Source organism: Notamacropus eugenii, chromosome 3, assembly GCF_028372415.1.
Source record: "Notamacropus eugenii isolate mMacEug1 chromosome 3, mMacEug1.pri_v2, whole genome shotgun sequence".
NCBI lineage: Eukaryota > Metazoa > Chordata > Mammalia > Diprotodontia > Macropodidae > Notamacropus > Notamacropus eugenii.
Genome location: NC_092874.1, coordinates 65,693,300 through 65,718,700, shown reverse-complemented (window position 1 = coordinate 65,718,700; position 25,401 = coordinate 65,693,300). Strand labels below are relative to the sequence as shown.

The following is a 25,401-nucleotide window of genomic DNA, read 5'->3' as shown; positions in this document are numbered from 1 at the left end:
GTGTGCTTTAGCTTGCTTGTGCTCACAGCTTGTCATTTCTTCAAGGGAAGGGGTAAAGGCATAAGTCCTTTCCCCTCCAATGAGAAGCTCAAATAGTTTGGGCATGTCCCATAGAAAGGAGAAAAGACTGAAGACAGGTTCCTCCGTTTTTAAAATCTGATATGTCAGTGGCTCTTCCTGTTGGAATTGGTCATGAAGGGACTTCTTCATTATTCCAAATTGTCCTTCAGCACTGGGCTATTATCTCAGAAGTGACTTGTAAAAGAGGCCCAGCTCTGTTTTTGAAAGATAATGAAGAGAATAGTTTCCATCGTGTGATTTATTGACTGCTTCTTATCTCAGAATGTCTCAGCAATGTTTGAACATATTTTGATTCCATTTTATTTTTAAAAATTAAGTCTATGGTATAAAATATTTTCAGGGTGGAAGGGAGTCATGAACTCTTCTCCATGAATACCTGAGTTTTAAGTTCTTACAAATGTAAATGAGCTTAATAAGAATATTGATTCACTAAATTAAAAATATGACAGAGACAGAATTTTTGAAGTTGAAAGAGACCATTGCAAAGTTGGGGAAGCTAGGGGAACTAAGTGGTGCAATGGATAGAGTTCTGGGCTTGAAGTCAAAAGATGTATCTTCCGGAGTTCATATTTGGCCTCAGACACTTGCTAACCATGTGACCCTGGCCAAGTCACTTAACCCTGTTTGCCTAAGTTTCCTCATCTGTCAAATGAGCTGGAAAAGGAAATGGAAAACCAATATTGTTGCCAAGAACAACCCAAATGGGGTCATGAACAGATGAACTTGACTGAAAATAACTGAACAGCAAAGGGAAGTTAACCAGATAGAGTACAAAACTAATCAGCTACATACCTAATGTTTCCAAATTCATTTCCTTTGAAGCTACCTTAGTGTGTGGGCAATATGGATGTCCTTTAAGTCCAAAGATCCCAAACAGTGTGATTTGTGATTTCAGTTGGAAATCTCAGTATCGATTCATTCCCCTGAATACCTAAAGATAATCTATTTAGATTCATACAGAAAGACAATGATGAGGGACAATATTCAAGAGATCTTCAAGGGTAATGGGGACTCCTATGTCACAGTAAGAGTCAATAAATTCCAGTAGGTTTCCATTTAAACATGGGCTCCTTGAGTGGCAGGGACAGTCCTCCTTTTGTTTGTATTGCCACCACTTAGCAGAGTACAGGAGATTATAAATGCTTTTTCATTCATTCATTTGTTGCCCCTGGGGTCAAATGCAAACTCCTTTGCTTAGTTTTTCAAGTCTGTCACAACCTGGCTCCAACCTACCTGTCTAGTCTTATCATAAACTATTGTTCTTCACATACTGTTAGTGACCTTCTTTCTGGTTCTCACACACCACACACCATCTCCAGACTCCATGCCTTAGCACAGGCTGTCCCTAATGCCTGGAATACACATACTTTTCACCCTTGCCTCATAGCATCCCTAGTTTCCTTCAAAACTCAGTTCAAACATCATCTTCTAAATGAAGTCTTTACTGATTCCCCAAGCTGCCTCCTCCCAATCTTGTATTTATGCATTTCTTAGATGGATGGATGGATAGGTAGACAGATAGAAAGATAGATAGATGATAGATAGACAGAAAGATAGATAGATAGATAGATGATTGATAGATAGATACTATGTACTTATAAATGTGCATGTTATCTTCTCTGTTAAAAAAAAAAAGCTCCATGAATGCAGGGACCATTTCTTTTTCTTTGATGTTGCTTGTTTTTGTATTCTCAGTGCTTATCATCATGTTTAGCGCATAGTAAGAACTTAATCAATGCTTGTGGAAAGATTGATTGATTACTCATATCCTTGCTTGCTAAGTCAGTGCGAAGTCTCCATATAAAAGGTTCTTAACTAGACTCTCATTTTGAATACTAAGATACTTGTGGTTGTTTAGCTTCACCTACACAATGCCTGGCATTTAGGAGGCACTTAATAAATGTTTGTTAACTTGACTTTTTAAAGAAGGAATTATAAATCAGGTCTAATGCTGGTTTACTTTCAGTGGCTGATTATTATTAATTGAGTGAGTGAGTGTAGTGGATAGAGAGCTCTGGCTTTAGAGTCAAAGGACCTGAGTTCCAAATCCCAGCTATATGACTTTATGACTGTGAGCAAGTCTTTGCCTCTCTGTGCCTCAGTTTTCTTCTCTATAAAATGAGAAGTTTGAGCTAGATGACCTCTAAGATCCCTTTCGGCTTTAGAGCTGTGAACCATTTATCTCTCTCCTCTTCTGCCCCTGTCCTGTCTATCTCAGGCTCCGGTATCTCATTTCCTCTAGGATCCCTGAGCTTCCTTTGTGCTACAATTAAAGAATCATTTATTAAAGAATAATAGGCACACTAATGGAGACCAGATTCTGTTTGTATAATATTTAGAAGACAGATGTGCATTGTTTTGTGCTACTTTTAGATGAGCAATATTATTTACAAGAAATTTTCCTGAGACCACCCAACTCATTTCACATGGAGTTTCCAGCTACTTCCAAGCTCTGGTCTCCAGAGAAGAGAAGATTTAATAGGTCATTGTCCCACCCAGTTCTGAAGACATGACTTAATCTTGAAAGAATTGTAATCTTCTCCTGCCAATCAACATTCCTACATGGAAAAATAAAGGTGACTTGGGAGCCAAGATGGCGGAATACAGTCAGCAACCCTGCTGAACTCTCACAATATTCCCCAACAAACAACTTTAACTCCTCAAATCATATTTTGGAGCAGCAGAACCAGCAACAGGTCAGAGTGAGATATTTTTCTAGCTTAAGATGGTTTAAAAGATCTGCAAGAAAGGTCTATGACACTGGGGTGGGGAACTGCCCCAGAGTATCCAGAGAACCAGTGGTGATCGTTGAAGGAAGCAGCAGCATCTTTGGAAGCTGTTAGCCCAGAGATATTCTGAGTCAAAGTTCTAGGGCAGAGAAGAGAAGAGAACTTCTCAGCAGTCAAAAGGGAGCAGGGGCCTCCATAACAGTTGCAAGGCCAAGAGGAGCACTAATACGTGTGACTACAGAGGAGGAGGGGCCCTGCCTGAGTAAAGGAGAGCAGTGAGCATGCTTCTACTTGGATTATATCACCCTGGAAGCACCAAAAACTGGCAGATCCCCAGAATTAGCTCTGGCAACAGTTACTTAAAAACTCTGAAGTTTGGGACAATGCCTCCCCACCCCAAAATCATCAGACCCCTACTTTAACATGAAGTTCAAACTCAAGAAATAGGCTGGGGAAATGAGGAAACAACACAAAAAACAGAGCCGAAAAAACAACCATGGTGGCATGGAAGACCAAGTCATAAATTAAGAAGAAGACAATGTGAAAACAGCTATTAAGCACAGCCTTAATGAAAAAATGCTAATTGAAATGAGAATTCCTGGAAGAGTTAAAGAAAGAGAAGAATGATAAAGGAAAAATTTGGAGGAAAATGAGAATGATGAAGAAAATTATGAAAAGAATTAACAGCTTGGTAAAAGAGGCACAAAAAATACTGAAGAAAATAATATCTTAAAAAAAAGAGAATAAGCCAGATGAAAAAGGAGGTACAAAAATTCACTAAAGAAAAGAACTTCTTAAAAAGTAGAATTGACCAAACTTGAAAAAAAAAAAAAGATACAAATACTCAAGAAAAGAATTCCTTAAAAAATTAAGATATGGCAAGTGGAAGCTAACAACTCCATGAAACATCAAGAAACAATAAAACCAAGTCAAAAAAATGGGAAAAAAGATAAAAGAAAATTGGAAATATCCAAAAAAAACTGTCTCTGAAAATAGATCCATTGACAGATAATTTAAGAATTATTGAAATACCTGAAAGCCATAATAAAAAAAAACCTAGTCATAGTATTACAAAAATTTATAAAGGAAAACTGTCCCCGACATCTTAGATCAAGAGGTATAATAAAAATTGAGTCTACTATTCACCTCCAAAAAGAGATCCCAAAATAAAACCCCCCAGAAATATTGTAGTCAAATTCCAGAAACAGGACATAAGAAAGAAGGAAAAATAAACAGAAGAAAAAAAGTATGGAGGGAAATACACAGTCCATTATCATAACTATGAATGGGGATGGGATGAACTCACCCACAAAACAGTAACAGCAGAATGGGTTACAAACCAGAATCCAACAGTGTTGTTTACAGGAGACACATCTGAAGAATAAACATACACAGAATTAAAATAAAGGACTAAAACAGGATTTTCTTTGCTTCAGATGAAGTAAAAAAAAGGCAGGGGTAAAAATCATGATCTCAGACAAAGCTAAAACAGAAATAAACTTGATTAAAAGAGACAACCAGGGAAACTACATTTTGCTAAAAGGTACCATAGACAATGAAGCAATATAAAAAAATTTTACAGCAAATTTCTCTGGTAGGGGCCTCATTTCTTAAATATATAGGGAACTGAGTCAAATTTATATTTAAAAAAGCCATTCCTCAATTGATAAATGGTCCAAGCATATGAACCAACAGTTTTCAGAAGAAAAAAATCAAAGCTATTTATAGTCATATGAAAAAATGCTCTAAAGGACTATTGATTAGAGAGGCATATTAAAGCAGCTCTGAGATTCTACCACATACCTGTCAGAAAAGACAAATGCTGAAAGAGATGAGGGGAAATAGGCACACTAATAAACTATTGGTAGAGTTGTGAAGTGGGCCAAACATTCTGGAAAACAATTTGGAACTGCGCCCAAAGGGCTATAAATTGTAATAGCACTATTAAATCTGTACCCCAAAGAGACTAAAGAAAAATGAAAAGGATCTATATGTACAAAAATATTTATGGCAGCTTTTTTATGGTAAAGGATTGAAAACTGAGGGGATGTTCATCTCAAGTTCAAAGCTGAACAAGCTATGACATGATTGTAATGGAATACTATTGACCTATAAGAGAAGATGAAGGGAGTGGTTTCAGAAAAACATGACAAGACCTATATGAACTGATGCAAAGTGAAGTGAACAGAACAAGGAGATCATGGCTAATATAGGAATATGTTTTGCACTATTTAACATGTATAATTGATATTATTTATTTGTCTTCTCAGAGGAGCGGAGGGGGATGGAGAGAGAGAGAGAGTTTGGAACTCAAATTTTTAAAAGAAAAAATATTTAAAATAAATAATGATTTTTTTAAAGAAACATAAAGGTGATTTTATAATCATTCTAATTTCTGTCCTCTTTGAATATTACTCATAATCTAGTGAATCTACTGAGGGCTTTTAGGTAAAACCTAAAAAGGTTTTTAAAAAAAAAAGGTATAAACCTGAAAATCAATACAGCAGGTGAAATACACAGTAGAGAATTTTTACTTCTCCATGTTTTTTTTTCCTTTTTTCTTCCTGGCTTTTCATATGAATGATCCCTTTTCTTCTCAGCTCTGTGTTATGTAGAAGAAATCTGATTAATAATGCCAAGAATTAGGATAATTAAACTAGAGCTAGAAGAGACCTCAGAGATAATACAATCCAATCTTTCCCTACCTCATTTTACAGATGAGGAAATTGAGGAAATTTTTTTTTGCTTGTTTACTTTTTTGTTGTTCTTGTCACTTTGTTCATTAATTCATTCATCACTTTCTTTTAATTATTATTATTTTTAATTGTGTTGCATCATCTGTCTTTATATCATCTTTATTTATTTATCCTTCCCCCTTCCCTACCAGTGAGCCATCCTTTAGAAAAAGAATACCAAAAAAGGAGGTTGGGGTTGGGAAAGCAGTCGACAGAGCTAAGCAACACCTTGATGGAGTTGGAAAGTGTATACAGTGTTCCACACTTATAGTTACCCACCTCTGGAAAGAAAAGAGGGAGGTTCATTATATCATCTCTTCTTTTGGGTCAAGGATATTCTTTATGATTGCACAGTATTCAATTTCATGTTTTTGCTCTTAGCATTTACACTCTTGTAGTTGTCATGTATATTATTTTCCTAGTTCTGCTTACTGCAAACTATATCAGTTCATACAATTTTTCCCATTCTTATCCAAATTCTTCACATTCATCATTTTTGACAGCTCAATAATATTCCTTATATCCATTTGCCAGAATTTGTTTAACTTGTGTGTGTTACCCAACACCCTGAGTGCCACCTAACCAGATTAATATGTAATTGTGAAATATTTAACAAAATATTGCAATAAAAAATAGATGAGGATCAATTGTGGTTTTTATATGCCTTGTGCAGGGATCCTTATGTATGGTTAGTGCCCAGTTTCTATTTGAGTTTGAAACTACTGATGTTGTTGATGTGTAGTTACCTTGTTTCCAGTTCTTTGCTACTACAATTAACCATTTTGTGTATATGGAACTCATACTTTTGTCGTTTACCTTTTGGGAATCCGTGCACCAAAGGGAAATCTCTGGGTCAAAAGCTATAGATGTTCTGTTGACTTTCTTAGTTTAATTTTAAAGTGATTTCCAAAACGGTCATACAGCACTGGGATGTGGTAGGTGGAGAGCCCGGGTATCTAGAGGACCTGACTTTGTCACTTGCTACCTATGTGATCCTGGATGAATTAACTTAACTCATATCTCTGGGTTACTCTTTCAGCTCTAAATTTTGTGATTCTGATTCCCTTAATAAGAGAAAGTGCTGATTATGTTTGATATAATAAAAGGTAGGTTATTGCTACAGACTCAGACTCAAAGAACGCTTGCATTGGCTGGGAATTTGGCAGTCCTCTGCACCAACCCCTTCATGTTCCACATGAGGGAACTGAGACCCTGAAAGGTGAAAGAGCCCATTCAGACTCACACAAATAGGAAGTGGCTGAGGTCCAGAGAGGATGTGATTTGACCAGGTCATACAGCTAAACAGAACAACCCAACTAAACGCAAGAGTGGCCAGAATGTTTCATTGATTCATTGTGGTACAATTAAGTAAAGCAAAATGGTGGATTTTATTCCAGTAACAAAATATTTGGCAGATATCTGTACTCCATTTATTTCTTAGGGTCTTGGCAAATATTAACTAGTTTTTAAAACAATAATAACTCCCTTATCTATATCATCTTAAGATATACAAAGCACTTTTCTCACAACATTTTCAGTTAAACAGTGCAAATATTTTCCAAGTATTTTTACAGGTGAGGAAACTGTGTCTTGGTGAAGTTAAGTAACTTGTGCCACATAATACAACTATAGGAATCCCACAGAGCTCAGTTTTGAAACTAGGTCCTCTGACTTCAGGTTTTTCCACTATTCCTATACTCAGCTACATAGAAACTTCTGTTATACATAACAGAAGGTATAGGTGCCTTATGTCTTACATTAGTTCTTAGTTATTCATGAAAGTCTTACTTTTAAAATTCTTATTACATAACTAATTAAAGACCTGAAGTTGTACATTGACACAATTCATTATCTTTTATTTTTATTCCACATTACCCAAGAGGCAGTCTTTTAAATTTAAAATAGTTAATTATTTTTACCCTTCTCCTGACCCTACAACTCAGGAAAAGTAGAGCAGTATTTTGCATTGCTCTGAGGTGATGCTGGCCCCTTTTAATATGGAATGGGAGACAAGCAAGCATTCTGGGCAAACAGGAAGCTGGATAACATTTCCAATTCCTCCTTAGCCAGGTTTGTCATGGTTTTATTGGTATACTTTAAGGTTTTATGAATTTCCAGAATGTTAAGCACAGTTATAAGTACAAAGATGTGTTTTTAAGACAAAGTGAAATGGCTCTAGATTAATAATCCTCATTTCTGTAGTGCTTAAAAGCTTATAAAATACTTTCCATACAAACATCCTTTGAGATTAATAATGTAAGTATTTTTCCTCCATTTTAAAATGAGGCTCAAAGGAATTGGTTAAGCATCTTGCCCAAGGTCACACAAGGAGTTGAATTACTTGGGATTGACTATCAATATGCTTCATTTTGTGACAGCATTGTTCATGAGTATATGTCTTTACTGACACTTGGCTAACTCAGAGCAAGTGTTTGTTGAGTGTCTAAATGATTGTGTCCAGATGAAGCCAGATTGAGGTGGTTTTAGTTAGCTCTGTATCAGCTGACTACTTGATTTTATGTTACATACACACTTCTCAATACTTTCTTTTTGTTAATGTATTTTATTCCGAGGAAATATGTAAAAACTGGAGCTTTTAAAGAGAATACTATTAGACCTAGTGCAGAGGCTATCAGTATGGGGAATTCACATATTTTGAGGATATTCAAGCCCATAATGAAACAATCGATCATTCCAAATCCAAAAAAAAAGTGTGGCTGAAATTTTAAAACTGACAAACTATTGCTGGGAAAGGCTAATTAATCCTCAGGAAACCAGCAAAGATTCTCAGAGAGGCCTGCAGCTGGAGGAGTTATTGACTCCTCTATAGTGTGGCATGTGCACCAGGAATTTAGAATAGAAAGAAAGAAAGAAAAGGAAGAAAGAAAGAAAGAAAGAAAGAAAGAAAGAAAGAAAGAAAGAAAGAAAGAAAGAAAGAAAGAAAGAAAGAAAGAAAGAAAGAAAGAAAGAAAGGGAGAGAGAGAGAAAGAAAGAAAGAAAGAAAGAGAAAAAGAAAAAAAGAAAAAGAAAAAGAAAGAAGGAAGGAAGGAGAAAAAGAAAACAGGAGAAAGAAAGAAAAAAGGAAGGAAGGAGGTAAGGAAGGAAAGAAAGAAAAAGAAAGAAGGTAGAAAAGAAAGAAGTTAACCATTTCAATGAAGAAAAAAAATTTTTGTCACAGGCAAGACAATAAAAAGACAAGTACTAAAGACTCAGGATAGGGGAGAGCAGTGGAGTATTCTTTACTGATGAAACGTATTTTTATTCAAAACTATACCAAAGTTATTATCAGAAATAGTCCAGGTGAACCTGTAAGATCTGATAATCTTCATTTGTCCTATAAAACAACCACTCCAAGAAAAACCTTTTTGTTTTGTTTTGTTTTTTACTTCAAATGGGTCTGGGAGTCTTACCCATATTGAGGGAATGATGATGTCTGATAAATATATTGATATATTGAGAAATAGAATTGTTCCAGAAATTTAAAAATTCTCAAATAAAGATGAAATATTACAATATGACTTTTTATCTTATCACAAATCATGATAGATAATAAATATATTCAAGGGATAAAGATAAACATGTTTATGAGTGGCTTGAAGCCTTACCTGATTTAAACCTTAATGAAAATTTATGGGCTATAATTAAGGCTAGATTTGAAAAAAATGATCTGTTTGTCAAAAGTATGCTTAATAACCAATGTGATGCAAACAAAACCAATGCAACCAAGATTAGAAAGGAAGAAGAAAGCTGAGAAATAATTTTTATAGCCAGCGTCTCTGATAAAGGCCTTATTAGTAAAATATATAGAGAACTGAGTCAAATTTGTAAGAATACAAGTCATTCCCCAATTGATAAATGGTCAAAGAATATGAACAGACAGTTTTCAAATGAAGAAATTAACATTATCTATAGTCATGTGAAAAAATGCTCTAAATCACCATTGATTTAGAGAGATGCCAATTAAAACAACTCTGAGGTACCACATCACACATATTAAATTGGCTAACATGACAAAACAGGAAAATGATAAATGTTGATGTGGAAAAATTGGAAAACTAATGCATTTTTGGTGGAGTTGCAAACTGATCCAACCATTCAGGAGAGCAATTTAGAACTATGCCCAAAAGGTTATAAAACTATGCATACCCTTTGATCCAACAATAGCACTACTAGGTCTGTATCCCAAAGATATCATGAAAAATGTTTATGTACAAAAATGTTTATAGCAGCTCTTTTTGTGGTGGCAAAGAACTGGAAACTGAGGGGATGCCCATCAGTTGGGGAATGGCTGAACAAGTTGTGGTATATGAAAGTAATGGAATACTATTTTTCCATAAGAAATGGTGAGCAAGCAGATTTCAGAAAAATCTGGAAAGATTTGGATGAACTGATGCTGAGTGACATAAGCAGAGGAGAACATTGTACACAGTTACAGTAACATTGTGTGATGACAAAGCATACTATTTTCTCTTTTTCATTGTGTTTTTTTTCTTTCTCATGGTTTTCCCTTTTCATTCTGATTCTTCTTTCACAACATGATTGATGTGGAAATATGTTTAATATGATAGTATATGTATCAGATTGCATGCCGTCTTAGGGAAGGGGGAAATTTAGAACTGAAAACTAAATGTAAATAAGATTTTTTTTATATATTAAATTTATTTATTTAACTTTTAACATTCATTTTCACAAAATTTTGGGTTACAAATTTTCTCCCCTTTTATCCCCTCCCCCCCCAAACACCAAGCATTCTAATTGCCCCTATGACCAATCTGCTCTCTCTTCTATCATCCCTCTCTGCCCTTGTCTCCGTCTTCTCTTTTGTCCTGTAGGGCCAGACAGCTTTCTATACCCCTTTACCTGTATTTCTTATTTCCTAGTGGCAAGAACATTACTCGACAGTTGATCCTAACACTTTGAGTTCCAACTTCTTTACCTCCCTCCCTCTTTACCCCTTCCCTTTGGAAGGCAAGCAATTCAATATAGGCCAAATCTGTGTAGTTTTGCAGATGACTTCCATAATAGTTGTGTTGTATAAGACTAACTATATTTCCCTCCATCCTATCCTGTCCCCCTTTACTTCTATTCTCTTTTGATCCTATCCCTCCCCATGAGTGTCGACCTCAAATTGCACCCTCCTCCCCATGCCCTCCCTTCTATCATCCCCCCCACCCTGCTTATCCCCTTATCCCCCACTTTCCTGTATTGTAAGATAGGTTTTCATACCAAAATGAGTGTGCATTTTATTCTTTCCTTTAGTGGAATGTGATGAGAGTAGACTTCATGTTTTTCTCTCACCTCCCCTTTTTATCCCTCCACTAATGAGTTTTTTGCTTGCCTCTTTTATGAGAGATAATTTGCCCCATTCAATTTCTCCCTTTCTCCTCCCAATATATTTCTCTCTCACTGCTTGATTTCATTTTTTTTTAAGATATGATCCCATCCTCTTCAATTCACTCTGTGCACTCTGTCTCTGTGTGTGTGTGCGTGTGTGCATGTGTGTGTGTGTAATCCGACCCAGTACCCAGATACTGAAAAGTTTCAAGAGTTACAAATATTGTCTTTCCATGTAGGAATGTAAACAGTTCAACTTTACTAAGTCCCTTATGACTTCTCTTTGCTGTTCACCTTTTCATGGTTCTCTTCATTCTTGTGTTTGAAAGTCAAATTTTCTTTTCAGCTCCGGTCTTTTCATCAAGAATGCTTGAAAATCCTCCATTTCATTGAAAGACCAATTTTTCCCCTGAAGTATTATAGTCAGTTTTGCTGGGTAGGTGATTCTTGGTTTTAGTCCTAGTTCCTTTGACTTCTGGAATATCCTATTCCATGCCCTTTGATCCCTTAATGTAGAGGGTGCTAGATCTTGTGTTATCCTGATTGTATTTCCACAATACTTGAATTGTTTCTTTCTAGCTCCTTGCAATATTTTCTCCTTGACCTGGGAACTCTGGAATTTGGCCACAATGTTCCTAGGAGTTTCTCTTTTTGGATCTCTTTCAGGCGGTGTTCTGTGGATTCCTTGAATATTTATTTTGCCCTCTGGTTCTAGAATCTCAGGGCAGTTTTCCTTGATAATTTCATGAAAGATGATGTCTAGGCTCTTTTTTTGATCATGGCTTTCAGGTAGTCCCATAATTTTTAAATTGTCTCCCCTGGATCTATTTTCCAGGTCAGTTGTTTTTCCAATGAGATATTTCACATTATCTTCCATTTTTCCATTCTTTTGGTTTTGTATTGTGATATCTTGCTTTCTCACAAAGTCATTACCCTCCATCTGTGCCATTCTAATTTTGAAAGAACTATTTTCTTCAGTGAGCTTTTGAATCTCCTTTTCCATCTGGCTAATTCTGCTTTTGAAAGCATTCTTCTCCTCATTGGCTTCTTGAACCTCTTTTGCCAATTGAGTTAGCCTATTTTTCAAGGTGTTATTTTCTTCAACATTTTTTTGGGTCTCCTTTAGCAGGGAGCTGACCTGCTGTTCATGCTTTGACTTCATGTCTCTCATTTCTCTTCCCAGCTTTTCCTCCACCTCTCTAACTTGATTTTCAAAATTCTTTTTGAGCTCTTCCATGGCCTGAGCCCATTGGGTGGGCTGGGACACAGAAGCCTTGCCTTCTGTGTCTTTGCCTGATGGTAAGCATTGTTCTTCCTCATCAGAAAGGCAGGGAGGAAATGCCTGTTCACCTAGAAAGTAACCTTCTATAGTCTTATTTCTTTTCCCTTTTCTGGGCATTTTCCCAGCCAGTGACTTGACTTCTGAATATTCTCCTCACACCCACCTCGCCTCCTGATCCTCCCAGCCAGCATTTGGGGTCTGAGATTCAAATGCTGCTTCCAGCCTCAGGGCTTTGGGCAGGGGCAGGGCTGCTATTCAGTGTGAGATTAAGTTCAGGTGGTCAGGTCAGGGCAGGGCCGCCTCTCAGGCTCAGTTCCCTCAGGGGGTTTATGCACAGACCTTCAACAACGGATCCAGGCTCCTGCCCGCTTGGGGAGCCCCGGTCTGCCACCACCCCTCAGCTTCTGCCTCCCGAGGGGGCCTGAGACATGGGGGCACCCCACTCCCCTCTTGACCCGCCAAAGAGACTCTCTCACCAACTCCCATCACCTGTGGGTGGAGGGACTTGTGCGGCCGCTGGAGATGCTGTCCCTGAAGCCTGCTCGGGTCTCTTCCTCTTGGTGCTGCAGCCGCAGCAGGTCTGGGCTGGGCTGGGCTCCGCGTCTGCAGCGCGACGGACCTTTTGCGAGAGGTTTGCAGGTCCCTCTGGAACAGAAATCTCCTTCGCTCCACTGTTCTGTGGCCTCACTGCTCCAGAATTCGCCGTGAGTTACTTTATACTGATGTTGTATGGGTTGTGGGTTCGGAGCTATGTGTATTTGCGTCTTTCTATTCCGCCATCTTGGCTCTGCCCCGTAAATAAGATTTTTTAAAAATAGACAATGTCATGAGTAGTTTCATGAAAAATGAAAGAAAATGTATTAATCTTGTGAATTCAGTTTCAAATCATGTAAAGCAAGTGAATGAAGTCAAAGGACAAATTGCATGTGAAAAAAGTTTTTTAAGCTCTTGAGTTTATTGCATGTGAATAAATTTAATTATCTTATTTTGTCCCAGTTAATTTGCATACAGCTGAGAGGAGTATCAGACCTAGGATATGAATCCAAGTTCTTTCCACTATCTTATGACTAGCTCTCAATATTTTATTGCTCTTCTCTATAATTACAGATAACAAATAGTTGTCTATGAGATTTTAGCACTATCTATCTGTCATATACCCCTACCTAACTCAAGAGCTGGAAAGACCCATCTAGCCCAATGCCCTTATTTTAACCTAATTTCAGCTGAGCCCCTGAGGGGTTAAATGATTGTCCCCAAACCACATAAATAGTAAATAACAAAACAGACATTCCAGCTCGGGTTCTATGACTCCAATTTCGGTGCTCTTTCCATTGTAGCATGGTGCTAATCTTAGTTACAGTTATTGCCATTCTTTTTTTTAAGTTAACAATTAGGTAGAGAGGATCACAGCAAGTAAAATGGATAATTTGATTATATGAAACTAGAATTTTTTTGCACAATTGAAGCCAATGCAACCAAAATTAGAAGGAAAGCAGAAAACTGGGAAATGAGAGTAGAATCTTATAGTGAATTTCTCTGATAAAGGCTTCATTTTTCAAATATATAGGGAACTGATTCAAAATTCATAAAATTTAGAGCCATTCTTCAAATGATAAATTGTCAAAGGATATGAATGAGTAGTTTTCAGAAGAAGACATCAAAGCCATCTATAGTCATGCGAAAAAATGCTTCAAAACACTATTGATTAGAGAAATGCAAATTAAAACAACTCTGAGGTACCACCTCATCTTATTAGATTATCTAACATGAGAGAAAGACAAAATTATAAATGCTGGAGTGAATTTGGGAAGAAGGGGGCCACTAATGTACAATTGGTAGAGTTGTGAATATTTTGGAACTATGCCTGAAGGGTTATAAAATTGTGCATACTCTTTGACCCAGTGATACCACTGCTAGATTTCTATCTTAAAGAAATCAACAAAAAAGAAGGTCTTATATAGAGAAAAATATTAGTAGTAGCTCTTCTGGTGGTAGCAAAGAATTGAAATGGATGGAATGCTCATCCATTGGGGAATGACTGAACAGGTTGTGGTATATGATTGTGACTGAATACTGTTGTGCTATAAGAAATGCTGAAGGTGATGGTTTCAGAAAAACCTGGGAAGACTTATATGAACTGATACAAAATGAAATGAGCAGAACCAGGAGAATATTGTATGCAGTAACAACAGTATTCTAAAGATGATCAACTGTGAAAGACTTAGCTAATCAATACAATGATTTAAGACAATTTGAAAGGACTCACAGAGAAAAATGTTCTCTGTACTCTAGAGAGAGAAATCATGAACTCAATACAGACTGAAGCATACTTTTTTCACTTCATTTTTGCTTTTTTTTTTTTTTTTTACACCATGGCTAATGTGGAAATGTGTTTTGCATGACTTTATATTAATAATTGATATCATATTTGTTTGCCTTCTTGATGGGTGGGAGAAGAACTAGAGGAAGCGAGAGAATTTGGAGCTCAAAATTTTTAAAAAATTATTGTTAAAGTATAATTTTTTCAAGTTAACAAGGGGAAAAATGTTCCAGGAAATTATATGGGGCCTCATTCACACTAAGATGTAGAAGATTGTTTTACTGGGAACTTTTCAGGTCAATCACACATATGCATGGAAAGGATCCAACTTGTTTGCACTTTTCAAACATAACCTAAACCAAAATAATAACCCCATCCCAAGGTCTGAACAGAAGGATATCCTGCTACAAGATTCCAAACAAAGTTCAAGTAAAAAGCAAACTCTCTTTATTTGTTTTTCAGCTGAGTTTCCTTTTTCATTGTGTCTTTAATTGCACCAACAGACCTGTGTGCTGCAGAGTGCGTCTTTTCATTTCTCTATGTCCCTTCATTTTTGCTGTTTGCCTACAACTGTACCCAGTCCCTTGGCATCCCTGGTCTCTTTGCCTAACCTTATTCTCCTGCATTTCTCATGGGGAAAAGAAAGTTTCATATTGGGTAGCAGCTATCATTCTTAGTCACCCAGAGCCTGGGTGGGGTAGTACCCTGATCACAATGGTTTAATATATCACTGTCATAAAGAAAGAGCCATTTTATCTTACAGAAAAGTTGAGTCAAGAGTTAAACAGCTAGATACACCAAAGACAGGAAATACCCAATGTATGTGACTACAAACAAACTCACCCTTCCTATTTACTATGTTAACATTTATTTTCCAGCTAAAAATATTTTCCAGTTTGGCTATGAAACATTATTCTTTTGTGAACTCTAACAAACATAACAAACTCTAACAAACATTAAACCTGTGAAAGTCTGGACCTTGGCACTTCATATTTGTGTTCTTACATTTAAATTGTAGGTAGCAGCCATATATTTTTGCATGTAAACTTTAAAGATCAGGAGAAAATGGTTCCTTTTTTAATTTAAAGAAATTTTAGATGAAAAAAATTATAATAAATAGCCTTTCCCTTTAACCTCCATATAAAAATGTGCTTTGTACCTCTGTAATGCGTATGTATACATAGTTTATGTACATATATAGTATATACATGATGTATGTATATATGTATAAACACATACACACACTACATTATACATATGCCCGTTACAGAGGGAGGAAGTGTATGCACTGCGTGTGTACGTGTATATATACACACACACTCACACTCATATATATCTATTATAGAGGTACAAAGCAAAATTTCATATATGTGTAGTATATATACTATGTCTACACACGTATGTATGTATGTGTGTGTGTGTAAATATATTATTGTAGATGATGGTTATCTGCGTTTGCATATTTGTGTGTATGTGATTGAGTAAGGAACTCCCTAAACAGAGACTTCCTTTATTGATACTGATAAGCCATTCATCTGTATCTCAGAGTTATCTGGGGCACTGTGTGGTTAAGAGATCTGCCCATGTTCACAAAGCTTACTATGAGTCACAGTCAGAACTTGAAACCAGTGCTTCCTGACTCCAAGACAGGGTCCTTATCCCATATAATAGCTAGCTCTATGTAACACTTTAAGTTTTGTAAAGTATTTTACGTATTTCATCTCATTTGATCCTCCAAACAACCCTGGATGGAGGCAACATTATTATGCCAGTTTCACAGATGAGGACATTGAGTCTGAGAGAGTTTGAATGCCTTGCCTGAGAGGACATAGCTAGCAAGTGTTCCAGGCAGGATTTGAACTTAGGTCTTCCTGACTCCAATACCAGTACAATAAACTGTGCTGCCTTTCAGTCGTGTCTCATCTACCCCATACAGTGATTGTGGACTCTAAGAACTCAGAACTTTGTTGCATTCAAGGTCAATGAGAGAGAAAATATACTAGCAATAAGAACTGTCCAAAAGTAGAATGAGCTGATTCAGGAAGTAGTGAGTTCTCTTCCCTTCCTCCCCATAACATCCTCTGCATTGCCATTTGTCTAGTACACCTTGTTTGGGTATCGATTCACTGAACTGAAGACCTCTGAGAAGCCTTTTGACTCTTAGATTCTATAATCCATGACACTGTCAAATGAGTGGAGATTCCTTAAAAATTGTACAGAATGGAGGTCCTCCATTGTTCATCAGATCTGGTTGTATCCTTGCTTCATCTTAACTTTCAAACTCTAGAGAAAGGCATTCGAGATCATTTGCAATCTGAAACCATTCTACCTTTCTAGTCTTAACTCAGACTGCTCTTACCCATGTAATCTATACTCCAGCCCCAACAGGACCATACTTTTTTGCTCATGATGTTTCCTATACCTGTAATGATCCTCTTTCTGACTCTTTTCTATCTATTAAGTAGGAACTGTCTTTTGCCTTTCTTGGTATCCCCAATACTTAGCATGCAGTGCTTGACACGTAGTAGGTCCTTAATAAATGTTTATTTACTGGCTGACTACTAAAATCCTACCTGTCCTTCAGAGTTGAGTTCAAATACCAACTCCTCCATTAAGTCTTCTCTGATCATCTGGCCAGTGATGGTTTTCCCTTCTTCACTTGAGACCTCTGGTATATTTATCACATATAAGAATCTTTTATATATCTGTCTTATTATCCTAGTACACTATAAACCCATTAAGTTCAAATACCTTGTCTTATCTAAGTCCTGTGTCTATCTCCTAAGCACAGTGCCCTCTGTGCATTTGTGGTTCAATCATTTTCAATCCTATCCAACTCTTCGTCACCCCATTTGAGGTTTTCTTGGCAAAGATATTGTAATGGTGTACTATTTCCTTCTCTAGTTAGTTTTACAGAGGAAACTGAGGCAAACAGGGTTAAAGAATTGCCCAGGGTCACATAGCTGTGTCTAGAAGGTAATTTATAAAGGTTTATTTAGCTGTATTGAACTCATCCTTCCCATCTGCCCAGTTATTATTCAGCTCTCTATTTATTTCTATGCATGTTAAGTTAGTCCTGTCTATGTCTTCCTTTGTCATCTGTGTTTATTTTTTATAATCTCTTTGTCCTGAGTTTCTCCATCAGAATGTCAGTTCCCTGAGAACTGCAGGCTGCAGAAAAAGATGGTTTGGACCACAAGACAACAAGAGTTGCTTGGGGGATACTCAGTACATAAATAACAGAAGGACCATTAAAGAGGAAATCAATACATATATTCTAATAGCAGCTGAGTACAAGCTAGAACAGATTTATCAGAAGCCTTAAAAATGGCCTGGGGTCAGAGAAAAACATTCAAGCAATTATGTTTTTAAAAAATAGAGATTAAAGCAGTTAAGTTAGTGACAGGATATTTAATTACACTTAGGAATGTTTTTTCTTTTTGATCTTTGCCGAAATTGGGTTATTTCAGAGGTTGTAAGTATCAGAGAACCATAAAATCTTAGAGGGATCTCAGAAACCATTTGGCCCAACCTCTACTTAAGGAAGCAAATTATTTCTACAACATCCTTCATATTTGATCACTGAACACCTTCCTACCTGAAAACCTTCGATGATAAAGAATTCATCACCTTCCAAAGTAGTTAATTTCAATTGGTGACAATTCTTAACTATTTAGGAAATTTTCCTTATGCACAGTCTAAGTGCAGTTTTAACCCTGTATCAAACAGTAGTCTAATATCATTTAACTTCTGCTCATTGATTCTAGCTCTTTCCTCTGGATCTAGCTATAAAACCAGTCCAATCCTTCTTCCAAATTCAATCCTTGAAAGATCTCAAGACATTGACCAACCCCCATTTCCCCCCAAAACCAAGTTTTCCTTTTACTGGGCTAAAAATTCTCATTTCATTTATCTGATCTTCCTGTGGAATTACTGATATCCTTCACCATCATGGTAACCCCACTTGGACACATTTCAACTTACAAAGTAGCACTTAAATCTAAACACAATACTTTATATGTTCTGTGACCAAGTAATAGAATGGGAAGTTGGAGGAGAGCGGATGTTTACTTTACCCATTCATGGTACTAGTCTTTTATTAATGCATCATATTTTGGCATTAGCATTTTGAGCAGTCGTATCTGTTGACTCATATTAAGCTAAAAATGCACTGCCTTTTAAGTTTCCCCCACATCCAATCACAAACTACTTTTCCCAAGAACTATAGTTATTCTATACTGTGCTTACCCAGTTTTTTTAAAAAAAACTGAAATGTAGGACTTTATTTTTAATTCAATATGATATTGATAGATTTGGCCTATTGTTCCAATAAGGCTAGATCTTTGTGAATTCTGATTGTGTCATTTAAGGAATTAGCTCTGCCTCCTAGCTTCATGTCATCGAAAATATGCTAAGCAGGCTATCTCTGTCTCCATGCAGTTCACTGTTAAAAAAAATGAACTGTACTGTGGCAAGGAAAAAGCCCCATGATATTCCATGAAGACCTCCCTCTGGGTCACTACCTACCTGTCTTTTGAGTCTCATCAGTCTACTGGTTTGGATGTTTATGTAGCTGTTCCATCTTTCAGTCCTCAAGGATACTGGGAGAGGCTTGTTCAAATGCCTTCCTATATGACCTTTTCCTCATCTATTAGTCTAGTGTCTTTCAAAAAAAGAAAATGGGATTAATTTAATATGACTTTTTTAAAAATATGCTTTATTGATGACTTTTGTCTTTATGTTACAATCATTTCTACACCCTGTCACACTTGATGTGTCTTAAAGAAAAACAGTTAAGCAAAAGCATCTAATTCAGGAACAAAGTGCCTAAATCTGATCATGTATACAATATTCTTCCCTGGTCAGGTTCCCAACCTTTTTTTCCATTATCTGGTCTCTGGGACATTTACTGAATTTCTTGTTGTTATTATTCAGTCATCTTCAGTCTTCTCTAACTCTTTATAACCCCATTTGGGGTTTTCTTGGTAAAGACTCTAGAGCGCTTTGCCATTTCCTTCTCCTGCTCATTTTACAAGTGAGGAAACTGAGGCAAACAAGGTTAATTGACTTGCACAGAGTCACTCAGCTAGTGAGTGTCTGAGGCCAGATGTCTTCTTGACTCAAGGCTCAATATTATCTACTGTGCCACCTAGCTGTACACATATACATATATACAAACACATATACATACATGCAAATACACATACATGCACACATACCTACACATACACATACATGCATACATATACACACATGCTATATATATATATATATATATACATATATACACATATCTCATGTGCTCCTCATATTGACCCTATGAGGTGTGAACTATTATTGTACTTGTTTTACAGATAAGGAAACTGAAGGTAAGAGATGAAGTGACTTACCCAGTCATATAGCTTGTAAGTGTCTTAGGCAGGATTTGAATTCCGGTCTTCTTGACTCCAACACGATTCACTCTAGTGAACTACTCTGCTCAGGTATCAGGTGTGATGTAGATGGGCTGCCTTGTTCTTCTGAGGCTGGGACAGGTATATTGTTATAAGCAGCATGGATGTCTGGGACCAATCTCAGCATGGCTTCCACATGGCAAAGACATAGGCAGATGTTGATAAGGCCCAATAGCAAACAAGGAAGAGCATATGTCAAGATCCCATGTGTATGTTCATCCTTCGTTGTCAAAGAAGACCATGCCTTCAGAGAAAGGGTGACCTGACTTGCACTTGACTTTGGTTTTTTTTTTGAGTGAGGGAGGGCTGTGCAGGTCACCAGCCTCACTTCTCCTCCAGAGCCATCTGAATCCAGTGACTAGATATTCATCAGGATAACTGGAGATGAGCCAGGATGAGGCAATTGGGGTTAAGTGACTTGCCCAAGGTCACACAGCTAGTGAGTGTCAAGTGTCTGAGGGGAGATTTAAACTCAGGTCCTCCTGACTTCTGCACTGATGCTGTATCCACTGCACCATCTAGCTGCCCCTGCCAAGATCCCATAGTGAACTTTGAACTCTGTTTTCTCACATACCAGACTGTATTTAATGACTTACCTAATTATTTCTCTTCCTGTCTCTCTGTTGGTATTTGATTTTGCCTTTCTTCTTGGATTTTCCTTAATATCCTTGTTTCTTTTTACCTCTACCTTCTCTGAGTTTGAATTATTGGTGAGCTGACCTTACAGCTGCCTGTAGGCCTTGTCAGTAGCTGTAAAGTCTTCTCTTTCTTACATACCCTGAAGGAGCCCCTCTAATAATCCATCTCAGTATTCTTTTCCCCAGGAATCAATGTAAGACTCATTGGCCTCTAGTTAGACAATCTTTGTTTTTCCCTTTTTGAAAACTCCATGCTCCCGTGTTTCCAGTCCTATGTGGGTCTTGTGTTCTCTATAATTTCTCAGGTTACTGACAATGGTCCAGCAATCACTTCAACAAGTTCTTTTAGTCCCTTGGGATGGAATTCTTCTGGGCCCACTGACTTGAATTCATTGAGACACTCTTTTGCCTTTTCACCTTATTTGTACTGGGCTACAGTTCACTCTTAGTCATTTTTGGTTTATCCTCCCAGATCTAAAGATCAGTCTCCTTGGTGATGAAAACAGAAGAAAAATAAGCATTGAATCACTGTCTTCTCTGTGTCATACATTATCACCTTACCACACACACCCCCATCTCCAGCAGCAATTCTGTCCCTTTCTTTTTCCTCCTTTTTTGCCCCAAACCATAGTGGTCCTTTGGGTTTCCTTTGCATTATAACAAATTTTAACTCATATTGGATGTTAGCCTTCCCAACACTTAAGGACTATGCTATTTGTTTTTAAAATTAATATTCATTTAGTTGTTCCTAATTCAATTCCTTTACCTTCCCTTTTAAAATCTAAGCTTGTCAGCATGCCCCTGGGGCTGTCACTTAGGTCTCTTTAATATACTTACTTTTTTCCTTCCACACTACAATCATTTGTGACTGGGTTGTCAAAATTTTTTCCCCCTGGGATCTTCCTTATCACTTGAGCTGACTTTCCCTTTTGAGACTCAGACTGTGAGATCCTGCATATCTTTAATGTGAATTTTAAAAAAAATCAAATCCCTTTAATTATGTTAAATGTCAGACTTTGTTTGAAACCCCTTTCCCCGCCCCCTTTATTTATTATGAATTCTAAGTTAATATACTCGTTCGTTCCTGACTTTAGTCATTTTTATTTGGGCAACTGGTTCTTTCTGATTTGATACTTTTCTTCTGTTTCCTGAAATGATCAGTAAAAGTAACTCAAGACACTCTAGCTTTGGCGGAGGAAAATCTCCAAGAGATAGCTGAACTAGCTGGAACCTTCCAGTCATAACAATATTCTGACTAGTTCGAGTCCTCCATCTGACTAGGTGGTCTCTAGCATTTATCACTTCTAATTTTCTATTCTTTCATCTTTATACAAATGTTATCCACTATGGTTTTTCTTCTCTGTTTTGTGAGTTTTTACACAGCTTCTGGATGGATGTATATATGTATGTGTGTATATTTATGTAAATATGTGTGTGTGTGTGTATGTGAATGTATGAAATGCACCTCCCCTGATTCTTTTTATCTGATCCATTCCTTTTAAACAAGTTAAATCTTTCCATTATCATTTGAATTGCACTACATAAAGTTTCACTGATAACCTAGAAAGCATTGTGGTGTCTTCAAATGAGTTCTGAGTTTGTAGACAGAAAATGTGAATTGAACCCCAGATCTTCCACACCGCCCAGATCAAGCTATTTTGTCCCTCTGGGCCTCAGGTGGCTCATCTGGAAAATTAGGGAATTGGATAAGATGACCTCTCAGATCCCTTCTGGACCTAAAACTATGGTACTATGTGCTACTTCAGGCTTTGACCCTATGATAGAGTTTCTGAAATATTCCTCTTTTTCCCCTTAAGACTGGCTTAACTTTCTTTTTTGTTAGTGGAGGGAGGATGGAAGAAGGAGAAAAGGAAGGGACTCTATGAGATCTGGGTTTCAAGCAGTGACAGATAATGCTTGCATGAATGAAAAGAAAACCAGGGCTGGTGGCATCATTTCACAGATGCTAAGAGAATTATTAACAAATGCTAAAGATAGAGAGGGCAGAGGAGGGCTCAATTAGCTGGTACGTTTTGATTAGGAGTCCATCAGTTTGTCCATTAAAGTACCACATAACAAAGTTATTAGCTCCTCTTTAAAAAAAAATAAAAAATATTTGACAGTATGATCATGGTGAGAGAATTACTGTAGGGAAAGCCTCGAATGGAGTGGGGAAGAAACAGCAAGTTTAGCTTCATTGGAAGCTGAGACCTTGAGAACCTGCTGCTGTGTTTGGATTTGAAGCAAGCCCCTCTCACTTGGGAAGTGAGTTATGATTTAGAGGGTCTTGCTTCTGTTTGCTTTTTCCTTTCTAGACCCTTAAAGGGACAGGATATTTACTTTGTCTTGGTCCTGTTTTTCTAAAGCCTTTATCTAAGAGAACAGTCCAGTATGTGAAAAATGACCCTTCCTAGTGGCTCATTAGTATATGATTTGTGTAGGTTTTGTTCAGTTCCTAGAGATATCACCTTTCGAGATCAGTGATTTCCAAACTGTCTTCTGAAGATATCTTCCGACGTATGACTAAATTTCTGTGACTTCCTTGAACATTTCACTAAATCTACATACTTTACTTGGGTTTGTTATGCCTATATGTGGTTTTCCCCTAAGATTCTTTTGCTGTGCCCCTGCCCTGCCTCCAGCTAGAGCATAGAGCTAGACCTAGAGATTATCTTTATTATTTGTTTACATTGATATGTATAAAATACTTATATTTATAAAATATATCTATTTATATTATTTATTTATTAACTTCAGAGATTATCCAGTCTCAAGTTAGGTGACTTGTCTGAGGTCGCACAGTCAGTAAGCAGAAAAGCTGGGATTTCAGGTCATATGACTCCAAATCTAGGGATCTTTCCTTCGGAATATAATCTTCATCCCTAGCTCAAGTCCCAACTCCCATCAGCCATCAGAGCACACAGTAACAAGTTTTAAGGGTGACTTTTGTTGCTGTGGTTTAGTTGTTTACTCATGTCTGACGCTTCCTGATCCCAGATCCATGAGGTTTTCCTGGCAAAAATACTGGAGTGATTTGCCATTTCCTTCTGAAGTATATTCCCATTTTATAGATGAAGAACTGAGGTAAATAGGGGTTAAGTGCCTTGCCCGAGGTCACATAGCTACTAAGTATCTGAGGAGAGATTTGAACACAGATCTTCCTGATTCTGGGCATGGTGCTCTATCCTCTGAACCACCTAACTGCCTCAGGATGAGCTAACTAACTCTTCCACATTCCCTCCTGACCAAGGAAAAAATCAATCACTCCCTCTCTGAGGTTACCTTCCTTTATTTTATGTATTTTGTATGCCCCTATTTATTTACATGTTATCTCCTCCCCCCCAGAGTATAAACTCCTTGAGGACAGAGACTCTTCTTAGATGTTTATTTTGTATCCCCAGAACTTAGCACAGTGTCAGGCATATGATAATTGCTCAAGAAATGCTTGTTGATTGATTATATAAGAACAAGAGGGCTCTAAAGTAGACTTAGGATACCTCCACAGTCCTTTCTCTCCAAACTTAGTCTATGTCTCTTCCTGTCTTCACTTTCCCCTACACACTGCCTCCTTTCACAGACTCAAAAGCAAGGTTTCTTAACCTTTATTGGGTTATGAACTCCTTTGGCAGTCTAGTGAAGCGTATAAACACTTTCTCAAAATCATGTTTTAAAGGTATAAAATCAAATACATAGAATTACAAAAGAAACCAATTATATTGAAATATTCTTATCAATTTTTTTTAAATTCAGATACCCCAAATATATACCTGGAGCCCTTCGGGAGCTTGGGGAATCCAGATTAAAAATCTAAGCTTTGTAGGATACTTATCACATTCACTGCAGGAAAAGGAAGAGTCTTATGTCTATAAAAGATGCTATTATTTCAATTCAAAAAATATTTATTAAAAGCTTTCTACGTTCCAGGCACTGTGCTATAAAGTTAGAGACACAAGAAAAAGATAGTCCCTGCCCTCACAGACTTTACAATCTTATGGAGGAAGATAATGCACAAAAGAAAGCTGAAAAGAGAGGATCACCAAAGGGCATCTGAGTAGGGGGCACAATAATGTCTGTGGAGTCAAAACCAAGCACACCCACTGGTAGAAAATGAAGAGTTACCTGGAAAGTTCCAAAGGCTTTGGGAAGATTTCATTACTCCTCCCTCCAGCCTTCCCATCAGAGGGGAGAGGCTACTGAAGGAAATGGACAATGTGTCAGAAATGGAACCTGTCTATACAGTGATGAGATTTCAGGGGATGAGATTTTCTTGGAGGAGGTATGATGTTCATGGAGTCAGGCAGAGCGCTTTCTTCTACCTCTTTAGAACTATGGAACATTGTGGATCAACTATTCCTAGTCTTTGATGACTCATTATTAACTGACAAACCCCCAAAATGGTGTTTTGAAGTTGTTGGGTTTTTTATTCATTTGAATATTTCTTTTCTTTTCTTTTTTAAAGAATGACCAATCCTTGGATGATATGCAGATAAGTGGAGGGGATGACTTTTCTGAACTAGCTGGCAAGGTATGTCCGTTCAATTTGTTTCTCTGAATACTGATATTATAGAAAAGATATTAATACTTACTGTACTTAATTTCACACATCTTTCCCAGTTTTTTAAAAAATCCATTTCAGGTAAATTAGAGATGTGAATGCTTGTAAGAGTATTTCTTTTATAATGCGCTTATTTTAGAATTCTTTGAGGACAAGATGCAGACCTTTGACTATCTGAGCTTTTTTCCTATCTCCATTCAAAACTAGGAATGTTCTTTGTTCATGGCATTATAATTTAGAGCTTCAGGGACTTTTCAGATCTTTTAGTCCAAAA

General features: G+C 37.1%; 1 protein-coding gene across 5 annotated transcripts in view; it reads left to right on the top strand.

Moving 5' to 3' along the window:
* PRTFDC1 (phosphoribosyl transferase domain containing 1) overlaps positions 1-25,401 on the top strand; it is a 96,781-nt gene that overhangs the window by 48,866 nt on the left and 22,514 nt on the right. For all 5 annotated transcript variants that reach the window (XR_011976675.1, XR_011976674.1, XM_072651756.1 and 2 more), the window contains exon 4: positions 25,032-25,097. Coding sequence is in view for 3 of the 5 variants with exons in the window: in XM_072651756.1 (XP_072507857.1) it covers positions 25,032-25,097 (66 nt within the window). In the remaining 2 variants the exon portion in view is untranslated. The remainder of the gene's footprint in view (positions 1-25,031; positions 25,098-25,401) is intronic.